Here is an 11,855-nt window from a genome sequence, read left to right as displayed (position 1 = left end):
AAAGTTACGGAGTGCGGACGCCGTAGCGCAGAACTGTGGAGCAACGACCCGCCCCACGGCCGGACGAGATAATTGGCCCGTTACAGGTTTAAAATGTGACGGTATGGACCGCTTGTTTTCGTCCACATACACAGTCGCAGAGTTGTAGTATTTCCTTTCTGAGAGCAGAACGAACAATAACAGCACTCCGATCTGGATTCCACGGTTGTAGCACTACGGCGATTATCTTTCAGCTTCGATTTGAGGCTGTGCATGTTGGGCAACATGACTTGTTTTCCGGAAACCCACACAAACCTTAAGCGAATGGACTTGAACATTGCAAATCGAGGTAATGTAGATGTCCTACGTCTCAATATTCTATAATGATCTTGTTTTTCGCCCCGGCAGCTTGTAGCTCGACAACAAAATCGACGACGTCGGGATTGTCAATCCGTCGATTGGATGGATGATTTTATGCATACGCTGGTCCAAAGTGGGTCTGCCATCACTAACCTGCTGCGTGAGTTTTGATCGCCTCACACGGTGGTAAGTAATAGCTGTACTTTACACAGCGTTGTTCTTCTTAATAGGCGTCGCGTTTGCGGATCGAGCGGCTTGGCCAAAACCACACCTGTAGCCGTTGAGACTACTTGCAAAAAAAAAAACTGAAATTTCTGATGTACATGTTATTCCTAAGATCGTTCTTCCTCGCGTCCACACTCGGAAAGATTCTCTTGGTGAACTTCTTTCTCGTACAGAGGCAATTACTCGTAAAAACTAACTCAACCTTTGAAATAGCGCTGTTGAATTGCTGGTGCAATAAACCTTGTAGCAGAAGACGTGATGCAACAGACGCCATGACAGCGAAGCTCAACAGCGATCTCGAAGCGTGGTCTCAAAAATAAAAGACTCAGAATCATTTAGGATGGACACAAAGACAGATATTGTCTTATTAAAATAAGACATTATCTGTCATCGTGCCCTTTAATTAGATTTGTTCTAATAGTTTATGACAAATTAAATTGTCATAAAAATGACTTTATGACATTTAAGGACAGAAAATCCGACACCGATTTGAATTTGACGCCTTTTGTCCTAATTTTAAGGGACAAAACACTTCCGGGGAATCATTCCAGACACCTTACGGCACAACAGCTCATGCAATAACGCGTATGTTTAGCGAAGAGTTGCTAGTGTGCTTGTAGAGAGCTAATACAGAGATGCAACTCTATTTACATTCACAGGAGCATCTACCAACCAAGCAAGGTCATCAACTTTTGGTCCTCTTTTTTGTCCTCAAATTTTTTTCTTGTTAGTGCTACAGTACTAAAAGGATTAGAGCGTGTGCTGACTTCAGGCAGAATACAACAGCACATACCAGTCGTCGCAGAGCTTGATAAAACGCGCTGCGATACAATGAATTAATAACTTCTAGCTTATCGTGAGGGTGCGTTCAGTTTCCTCCCGTTGCAGCCCCTAATAATACATCTTCCTTAAGCAACTTATTATTTGAGAACACGTACTGGCCCAATCTTTTTTCTCCCCACTTTTGGATTCCTCACCCAATTAGAATGCCGCCTCGAGTCGCCACCACCAAGCCCGGACCTCCTCCTTACGACGAGCTCGTGCGCATGTAACGTGCTCGGGGCGAGTGAGTATCTGCGCTAGCTAGCTCGTGTCTAACTTGCTATTGTGGCTGCGCAGTGGCGAGAAGTGTCTGGCTTTCGTTCACGAAAACGCCAAAGAAGGCGACCCCAAGTCCGTTCTGGAAGCGATTGACACATTCGGCTATGAGCATCACTGGATGATGAACGTCGGAGACGTCAAAGGAGCGCTCATCGACGAGGAGTTAGAGAAAGCAAAGCCAAAGGTTTGGACCTTATCTAATTTATGTTGCCATTTTTGAAATTAATTATCTTTGTGGAAATAGATTTTGGTGGAACTTGGCGGACATCTCGGATATAGCGCCGTGCGCTTTGCGAGCAAGATGCGTGAGGTGTCTGGCCCCTCTGCCCATGTTTACTCCTTCGAGATCTCATCGGACTTTGCGGCCATTGCCACCAAGGTGCTTAGATGCTGTACTGTACTTGTGTGTGGTACTTCGATGGCAACTGTAGCATGACGACCACGTCGAATACTCTACAGATGATTACGTTCGCTGGACTGTCGGACATGGTGACGATCATTCTTGGCACGTATGGAAACAACTACAAGAAGCTCAAGGAGAAAGGTGTCGAGCACGTTGATGTACGCTATGGAGAATGACAAAATTGCTCTATCTTCTTGTCTTTAGTTAACGCTCCTTGTGTATTGTGCAGGTGTTTTTCATCGACCACGACAAGAAACTCTACAAGAGCGACTTGATCGTCATCGAGCAGAGTGGTATGCTTCGATCGGTACGGGGCTTACATGCTAGTTTAACACATTATAGCCGAGCATTGTGCTGATGCTTGTTATTTGTAAAGGGATCCGTCGTGGTGGCCGACAACGTCGTCTACGCCCACATCAGCGACTACGTTGACTACGTCCGTGGACACCCTCACTTCAAGTCCGTACTCCGCGAGTCGTTGCTCGAGTACTCTGACCTCAAGGACGCGATCGAAGTCTCCACGTACGTCGAGTAAACCTGCCGACGCCAAACATCCGTCTTCCTAGTGTAGACTGAATGTTTTCACTTTAAAAAAAATAACAGAACTTTCCGTTAACATAAGTACGATTTGCATTATCAATGGCTGCATTTTATTATCTTTTTTTTCTGATATTCGACTGATAAAATGTCTGCGCTTCAGTATGAATCTACTGCTTGGGGGTGGGTGCAGAACGAGCTGGTTCGGGGGACAGCACGATCTTGTCCTTGATCATTCCCCACGGGGCCATCGTCACGAGCTCCTCGGCAGCCGTCGGGTGAATGGCCACGATGTTGTCGAAGTCAGCCTTGGTGGCGTTCATCTTGACGGCCACTCCGAAGCCCTGGATCATCTCGTCGGCGCCTTCTCCGGCCACATGGACACCCACGACCGTCTCCTTGTCTCCGACCGTCACCAGCTTCATGGCCGTCTTGCCCTTACGCTCCGGGTCGGCCATCGAGTGGATCAAGTTGACAAACTTACTCGAGTACACCTTGACGTTCTCCTCGCCGTACTTGGCGATGGCCTCAGGCTCAGTGTAGCCAATCGTGCCAATAGGAGGATGGCTGAAGATGACTGTAGGGATCTGGTGGTAGTTCAAACACGCGTCCTTCTCGCCGCCAAAGAGACGATCAGACAGACGACGGCCGGCCGCGATGGCCACGGGCGTCAGCTCCCAGCCGGTCACCGTAGCGTCACCGATCGCGTACACACCGGCCACCGACGTGTTCTCCTGGGCGTCCACCTCGATGAATCCTCCCTCCGCGAGCTTCACGCCGACCTCTTCCAGGCCCAAATCCTTGGTACGTGGCGAGCGGCCGATCGCATACACGATCGAGTCAAAGTCCGTGAACTTCTGCTCCTCTCCGTCCACTGTCACGACGTACGTGAGCTTGCCGTTGTCCTGTTTCTCCACGCGGACTGCGCGGGAGTTGCGTACAAAGTTAACGCCAGCCTTCTCCATCTCTTCGTTGACCAAGTCGCGCACAATGGGGTCGAACTTACGCAACACCTGGTCGAAGCGACAGAAGAGCGTCGTGTCGCTCTTCAGGACATTAAAGATGCCGGCCAGCTCCACAGCGATGTAGCCGGCCCCCACGACGGCCACCTTCTTGGGCTGTTGCTCCAGTTTGAAGAACCCGTCACTGTCGATGACGTGTTCCATTCCCGGAAGGTCCGGGACGGTCGGTGTGCCTCCAGGAGCTACCAGAACGTGCTTACCGGTGTACACCTGGCCGGCCACCTCGATCTTGTCCTTGGCCACAAGCTTAGCGATTCCCTGGACGTGGTCCACCTTGGCGTTGCCCAAATTACGCTCGTAGATACCATTGAGACGTTTAATATACGCGTCACGTTTGGTCTTCATGTTGGCCCAATCGAAGTCGCCAAACTCAAAGTCCTTGCTGGCCGTGTTGATACTGTAGTCCTTGTTGCGGTTCAGGTGCTCCACGTGGGCGGCCGCGTTGAACATGACCTTCTTGGGCACACAGCCAAAGTTGACGCAGGTGCCACCCAGTCCCATGCCGTCGAATTCACGGCCGCGCTCCACGACGAGGACTTTGGCCCCATATGTGGCCGCACGACGTGCAGAGGCCATGCCGCCGCTGCCACCGCCGATCACCATGTAGTCGTACACCACGTCTGTGCTCATTCTTAAAGGAGGAAGTCACTTGAGCTCCAGGGAGAGATTTCAATTGTGACGTCAGCTAAAGATCGCGAGTGCTATTTGCTCGATTTTGTTTTGTCCAATTTATACGTGATTGATTTAGATCTTGGACCAATTAACAAGCAGGAATACGGTGCGTGGGCCACATCGTCCAGGTTGGACAGTCAACTATCGGACAGCGATTACCTATTCCATACTTCGAAGTATTGCTCCGAAAGATCTCTAATATTATTATTGTTAGTTTTATTTTTATTTTATACTACCTGTACATGTACAGTATGCCTGTAATATTAAAATTAAACTTCAAAGTAATGCATTTAATGCTGCTTCCGATCATCGGACTTTCGCATAATTTAGAACTTGCTCTCACGTCGCAGATATGGTGATTGCGTATCACGAACATGGGGACTGTACAGAAGTCCCCCTCAATAAGCCCTCCTCATTAATTTGCATAGGAAATTCTCAGCGCTCTTTTGCTTTGTCTACTGTTCACCAAATCCATGCGATCCGATATAAAGGGGCTTATTCAGGGGACTTCTGAATATACTCCATTTAATGCTAAAGTACACCATTTCGCTCCATTAGGGGGAGTCGAACATTAAGAAATGATCAAAAAAAATAAGCGGAGACGTGGCCAATTTGTAAGCAGAGGAGTGCACAATTACTGAGCAGAAACAGTAAAAGGGGAGTCGAACAAAGAGGCTCAATTTCGCACTAAGGACGAGACAATTGCATTTTCTAAAGCGACGACTCGCACAGACACTGCTCTGGCGCCGCCACGGGCTACAGGGGCGCGTGCCCTGGTGCACTGTCGCCGTGCTATGAGTGTAGCCTTCTGTGCGGCATCTATCTCCAACATGTGTGCTGCACGTCGCGCCTTGGGGCACCCGACTTCTGGCCGGAGACGGGTGCAGAGCGACGCAGCCATACACGCGCCTTCCTATATTTCCATGCCGGTCTGGTTTTTGGAAGGGGAGATTATTTAGGAAATAAAGGGGCTCGCTCATTTTAAATGTAAGCCACCTCCGGAGGTGGCTTACGTTGAAAGTGAGCAGGTCGTTGTCAAAAATATGGGCGTAATCCGAAGGGAATTTTAAACACGTTTTTTGCAATCCCTAATAGGGAGTTAAGAAAAGACGACTTGCATCAGTGTATTTTGTGTTTTGTAGACCAAACTTATCAATCATTTCTAGGAGGGTATTTAAGTGTTTAAAGGGGCTTCAAACATCGCTTAAGTTCGCTTCAACACTGGGAGTAATTGCAGTTGACATCATGCTGCAAAACGCTGCTGAAGTGGAGAGTGCGGTTGATGAGATTCGCATTCAACGCGAAAAGCAAGCTGCTTCCTGCATGAGGCGCTTGACAGCCATGTTTACACCGCCCATTGCAATATCTATAGCTCGCCAAGCTCACGGATCGGAGAGAATCATCAGAAAGGAAGACGTGGTCTAATTCCTATGACTACGTCTGAAGAACAAGACGGAGTCGCACGGAGTATAGCTTTGGAAGCTGGTCTATTTTGTCACATGGATGTCCCTATGCTTCCTGGTGTGTCGTTTAATCTAAACGAGATGACGGCTTGAGATTGCCGCACTCGTTTTCACTTCTATCAAAATGGCATCAAACGACTCGTAATTATTAATGGACCACTTTTTTTCATGACACCTCTTCACGGCGACCGATTTACGGCGGTAGAAAAAAATCTGCCTGATTCTCGATCGAATGACATATTCAAGAAAGCTCGACAATCTCCAGGAATGCTACGACAGACTTTCTCATGCTCTGAGCAGGATCCTTAACTACATTTTTCACAAGATATTGACTTCTGACAAAATTCGAGTAACGCTGTCACAAATGTTGACACCAGAGCGGCTGAAAACGTATGCACAAGCCTTCTGGAGACAATCGGTGCCTCATCGGCTACGTGTTTGGAGCGTAATACATGTGAAAAGGGCTCAAAACAGTCGGCCAACCGATTTCCAACGCACACAGTACAGCGGTCACAAGCAATTCCACTGCTTAACGTACCAGACGCTGGAGACCCCCAATCGTAAGCAATGTGTCTAGAAAAGAGATACAGCTAATCGTTTTGCGTTTTTACGCTAGATTTAATTGCACACTGCAATCGCAGCCAAGATGGCCGCAGAGGAGATTTCCTCATTCTGCGGGAGTCAAACTTGCTCCAGTTCCTACGAGCTCATCCACTCATCATCGAGAACCAGTATGTTGTGTTTGGAGACCCTGCAAATTCCAACACAAACGTGATGGTGACGTGTTTAAAGGCCGAAATCTACCCCAGTGGGCACAAGTTTTCAACAGAACAATGGCTGCTGTCCGCACATCGGTGGAGTGGGGCTACTCGCAAGTTTGTCAGAACTATGCGTATGTTGACTGGTACAAGCAGCACAAGATAGAACTCATGCCCGTGGAGGCGATCTGGCATGTTGGTGTATGTCTAACCAGCTGCTTGCCGTGCTACTGGCTCGGTAGCCCGATTACTTTGTTTTTCAGCTCTGCACCTCCCACTTTGGAGGTTTACCTGAATACGTCCTCGTTTAGGATTAAGCTAGCTCGTCTCGTTCTTGTTTTTTTAAATTCATTTTTTCACGTTTAGCTCACGTCACTAGTTTGCCAAACGCACGGAAAGAAAAAAACACAAATACGCTGTCACCTAGCTCCTCCTCTTAATTTGATGTCGAGCTCGCGGAGCTAGAGCTTTATCTGTGTCTTGTACGCGTTCTGCTTCATTTATATTTCACGCATCCTGATCTCGTGTGCTCGATCTGTTTGTTGCGCCTTCTCGACAAGTTCTAGCTTCTTCAGCTCCACCTCCTCTCTTCTGAGCTTTGAGATTTCTTCAAGCTTTTGGCGCTTGAAGTCCAGCATCGCTTTTCCCCGGTCTTTTCTTTCCTGCGATTTTTTCTCTGCCAGGTCCGTAATCGACTGTTTTTTTGTTTCGGGTTACGATGGCGGCGCCGACGTGCATGTGTTTCAAGACAGTCATCGGCATGTTCGGGTGGCTTGCGTTCATCTACTTGGCCGTTAGAGCCGAGTTTAAGAGTGGGTCCCCCATTTCAGTCAAGATGTCACCGAGCATTGATCGGGCAAGGTCCTTGCGGAGCTGAAGTCTTGTTGTTGGAGCTGCTCTTCATGGCGTCGTTTACTAGAGTCTCCATCTTTTTCCACCTAGAAATCTCGCCGATCCTGGACCATTCTTTCACGCATGCAATGGACGCGTTTCTGGCATCAATAACTCATGTGTACCCAATTGACAGCTCAATCATAAATAACACATTACCTGCGTCGGCGGCCGGCCGTGCTCTTGTTTGGTTTCGCCGTCATGCTGATGTTCTTCTTGTTCGTGGTAGTCCATCAGCTCCGTAGTGTACCGCGCCATCGTTATCTGTTTTAAAGCAAAAAGTCCATAGCGAGGCCAGTGGATTGACAGCTTGCTCGACACGGTTGCTTCCTTCCCCTTGGTGAGCGACATGAGCACCGAATAAGTTATAGCACTCTAATACAGCTTGTTGGGCCTCGTAGTCGCTGTTCCAGCTCTTGATGCGCTTGATGGGTCGATGTTGGTTCACGCGTCGCTGAGCAATCAGCGTTGACTTGACCATTCTCCGTTGGGTCTAAACGGCGAGGGCTGGCAGCATTTTCCGCTCTTGTCGCACTCGTTTCCCGCGAGGCAACTTGATTTCGTAACATTTGTCCACTATTACTAGACTGTATGATGGTGACTACGTCAATCCCATCACGATTCGAGTCTTTTTCGTCGTCTGAGAATTCGCCACTCGCTCAAATAGAGCTCTGTAGCTACACTGCCAGCGCAGGTCCGCTTCCGAAGGCCGTTGCATCTCAATCACTACGACCTACAAAGGGAGACCAGCTTTAAAAAGCTGCTAAGTTCGCGGGCCTGGCTTTGTACCCACCAAAAGCAAAAAAACATTGCAAAATACAAATACACTCTTCACTCTAATTAGTCCGACCCTGACTATTATGACCCCAGAGCATAACTTCTCGGGATTTAAATTGTCCGTTTCGTGAAAACTACCAATCCAATTTAGAATCGAGCATAGTAGAATGACAACCCCCGCGAGATCTATCGAAAACCGACCATTTGGCATTGGTGAGGTTTGTAAGAACTTCCCATAATTGTGACGTCACTAAAGCGCGAATGCATGACTATTTTTGAAGCACGACTGATTAGAGTGAAGGGTGTACATGAAATACGCCTACGGTACTGTATACAAGCATCTTCAACGGTAGTGTAGAGTACGAAACGAATACAGATATACCCTTCGGTAGTAATCCCTACTCATGGAATACCCTCCGACAGGAATAAAATATCGGTTCCCGAAGTCTACTAGTTTAGGCCCGTTCCCAACCGAAGTATCTCTCTGACGCATGCGCTCCATGCGTTCCCTAACCCTACACTTTGGTTGGGAATGGAATTCAAAAATCATAAAACATTCTGATTGGATAGATTTTACGTGATAATAACCAATCCAAGTGGACGACACTGCGAATCACAGCAAAGAAGGAGAAACCCACCGAACTATGGAGCCAGACGTCCCTATTGCTTGACATCTAGACCCTGAGCTAGTTAACGCTGCAACCTCATCACCAAACGTTGACCGCCAAGGTGCTACTGCTTCTCCCCATAGACAATGTGATATTGATGTGCAAGAAGATGCTCTACCTGCTGCACGTGTTCCGGAGACAGTCTTCCCTAGTTGCAGCGGTGGTATAATGGAGGGGCATTTCGCCTGGGAGCCGTACGAAAAGAAGGCGCAGGATCTCATACGAAAAGAGTGTAGTTTACGTGAAATCAAACTCAACACTAGAACAAACAAGGCGGATAGGATCAGGTGTTATCGACGCTACGACGAGCTAATGAACAGCGGACAAAGTGCTTCGGCAGCTTCAACAATGGCTGCGGGGGGAACACGGCGAACGAAGCACTGCACGTTTCGTTTAGCTAATGTTGTGCTATCCGATAACTTGTTCATGAGGCTTATTGAAGCTACAGGTGACGTAAGCCATATTGTAACTAATGCAGCGACTAACAAAATCATTATTAAAAATACGCAGGAAGAAGCTTTGATCGTACTGACTTGGATGACGCTCAGTCTTCAGCGAAATCTCAGTTTGGGCGCGACGTGGCTGCCGCGTATCACTCAAATGACGAGGTCTTTCGAGGGCTTATCGAAGATGATCCTGCCTTTGAAGATATTGATCCTGGCGTCATTGTTCCCCACAACCAAGCTAAGCTGGAGGAGCTTTGGAAAGAACTGACTTCGTTTTTTAGCGTTTGCGCGGCAAATTTCCGTTTATTGGGAACTCACGATCATGAGTTCAAGCAGTTTGTGCATGGCAAAATGGACGTACTGTATTTATGGTACTGGTTGGAAGTAAGTTTATAGAATGAGAGTGGCATGCATGCACTCTAATAAAGTTGTTATTCAATTAACAGAAGCGACCAGAGGCTCTTAACAGTGCCCGTGGCAGAGGGAGGAGGACGAATTCGATTCACTTTCATCGTCAACTCCGACACGTGAGCGTCGAAATGCAACCCAAACAAACCCAGTTCAACGAAAAAGAGCCCGCGCGAGAGCCTTTCAAGCAGACGAACTCCCAACGAGAAGACCAAAGCTGATTCCGACTCAATGGAGGTGCTGGTAACGCTCGCTGATAGAATTGCAGCCGCGAGGGAGGCTGAAATCACACTTGCAAGAGAACAGGATCAAGAGGCTGCTGTCCGAGTGCGTTCTGAGCGCTACAAGATGCTCGATGATATCCGCAAGCGCATCGATAAAATCGAGTGCGAAATGAGCTCAGCGGCAAGTCCAAAAAAGCACCGTCTTTAAGTTGGTTTAGACTTTTTCCTCGAAGAACGTCAGAGGATCATGGATGCAGTACGCACTCAAAATCTGTAATCGCCCTGAATTGCACTTCAACGTCCGTAATCAAATTATGAATCCGATAATACAATTCAAGATGGACGTACGTGCATCGTGCATGCATGGCGATATTTCCCTCTCCACCCAAGAGAAAAATACATTTTTTCGTAGTTATACTAATGCAAATTTAAAAAATGCTCTTCACTCAGTAATTTTGATGGTGACCTAGCATATCTTGATTCTCTAATTGAAATTCAGCCTTGATAAAGTCGTGTACTGCTGCTTGGGCCTCCGCCGCCTCGACGGCCGTATCAATACGGACACCTGCAACATCCATCACATCATCGAAACATTGGACTACACCACCTGCCACTGAGCAATGTCACATGTAACTGAGCTTCCGAGAGCTGGGGCTACCGTAGACGCCTCATGAACGTCAGATCCTTGTTCAACGGTAGACGCCTCATGAACGTCAGATCCTTGTTCAACGGCATCAGTCTCCTTTTGAAAGTTCGCCTCTGGTTGGTTTCTCGTCCTATTTCTCTCGGGGCGGAGCAAATTTTTGCTTGCCAAGTACCGAACGAGGTCTGAGCGAACCTTTTCATCCATTAGGTCTACGTGACTGCCATTTTCGAGCTCCATATCAGACCGTTTATACTCAAGAGATCTTTCACCAGTCCATGAACGAGCCTCTCGGAAAAAAGACTATACAAGTTGATCTGGAGATGACTTGGTGGACTGACAACGTTGCGTTATACAAAAATGATACAAACAAAAACATGCCGAAATTAGAATACGACAATGTCGAAGACTAACCAGCAGTGGCTGCTTTAAAATTCTCCAGGTATTCACTAGTAGACCAAACGCCATCTCCACTTGAATTCGAAGCTGGCTAACATGAAAATTGTAGCTATCACGTTCAGGCCGATCGTCAAGATGCGCCTTGTTAAATGGGGTCATCAGGCGTCTGCTTTGGACATAGGCATTATCTCCGATAACAAAGTACGGCCCAGAAATTTCTTGAAGCACTTGGCTTAGTTTCCACTTTTGAAATGCATATGAATCGTTCATACCACCAGGTGAATTAACTGAAAATGCGGTAAAACGACATAGCGAATCAGCACATGCTTGAACGTTTAATTCATACTTCTGATAATGACCCGAAAAAAAGGACAGAACACGTCCACATTCATCGTAGCGAGGCACACGGATTGGACATAGCCATCCGTCGATAACACCAATGCAATGCTCAATCACTCCGTAGTTACTGCAAGACCGAAATGCAGCTGCGGCTTCTTCCAATTCATCTGGTGCTCTCGGAAAACGAGGTGCGAGCTTCTCAGCGTCATTAATTGCGCACATCACACGATAAACGACACGATAAAACGTAGACTTACTAATTCCAGTAATCACACGAACATGATGATAGCTACCACCCGCTAGCCACGATAGTGCACACTGCAGCATTGCAGCTGGTGTAAGCGGGGGAATACCTCGAGAACGGCGAAGATATTGGTAATAGTCGACCACTAGATATGGTCCCAAAATACACAAAAGTTCTTGAAATGTCGAAATATCCATCCGGTAATACTTCGTGAGCGCTGACTCTTTCAAAAGAGTTGTGGCATGCACTTTCCAGGAAATTCTGTCGCGGACAATGGGCTGTCTATAAGTCGTTTA

The 11,855-nt window shown here is 47.6% G+C and overlaps 4 protein-coding genes across 4 annotated transcripts; 2 read left to right on the top strand and 2 right to left on the bottom strand.

Annotated features, from left to right (window-relative positions):
* Positions 1-1,535: 1,535 nt before the first annotated feature.
* Positions 1,536-2,646, top strand: PITG_14084 (catechol O-methyltransferase, putative; the record flags this gene model as incomplete). The annotated part of the gene is made up of 6 exons (XM_002899168.1): positions 1,536-1,612; positions 1,684-1,849; positions 1,910-2,044; positions 2,125-2,226; positions 2,298-2,375; positions 2,445-2,646. The coding sequence occupies 6 exons, from the start codon at positions 1,551-1,553 to the stop codon at positions 2,601-2,603; spliced, it is 702 nt and encodes a 233-aa protein (XP_002899214.1).
* A 129-nt stretch (positions 2,647-2,775) lies between these two features.
* On the bottom strand, positions 2,776-4,257 carry PITG_14083 (glutathione reductase; the record flags this gene model as incomplete). The annotated part of the gene is made up of 1 exon (XM_002899167.1): positions 2,776-4,257. The coding sequence occupies one exon, from the start codon at positions 4,255-4,257 to the stop codon at positions 2,776-2,778; it is 1,482 nt and encodes a 493-aa protein (XP_002899213.1).
* A 2,763-nt stretch (positions 4,258-7,020) lies between these two features.
* On the bottom strand, positions 7,021-7,669 carry PITG_14082 (uncharacterized protein; the record flags this gene model as incomplete). Its single annotated transcript, XM_002899166.1, has 2 exons — positions 7,021-7,182; positions 7,571-7,669. The coding sequence occupies 2 exons, from the start codon at positions 7,667-7,669 to the stop codon at positions 7,021-7,023; spliced, it is 261 nt and encodes an 86-aa protein (XP_002899212.1).
* A 1,120-nt stretch (positions 7,670-8,789) lies between these two features.
* Positions 8,790-9,698, top strand: PITG_14081 (uncharacterized protein; the record flags this gene model as incomplete). The annotated part of the gene is made up of 2 exons (XM_002899165.1): positions 8,790-9,304; positions 9,367-9,698. The coding sequence occupies 2 exons, from the start codon at positions 9,283-9,285 to the stop codon at positions 9,696-9,698; spliced, it is 354 nt and encodes a 117-aa protein (XP_002899211.1).
* Positions 9,699-11,855: the final 2,157 nt, after the last annotated feature.

Source organism: Phytophthora infestans, genomic scaffold, assembly GCF_000142945.1.
Source record: "Phytophthora infestans T30-4 supercont1.32 genomic scaffold, whole genome shotgun sequence".
NCBI lineage: Eukaryota > Oomycota > Peronosporomycetes > Peronosporales > Peronosporaceae > Phytophthora > Phytophthora infestans.
Note: the sequence above shows the minus strand (reverse complement) of the source record. Positions and strands in the feature narration are given on the sequence as shown.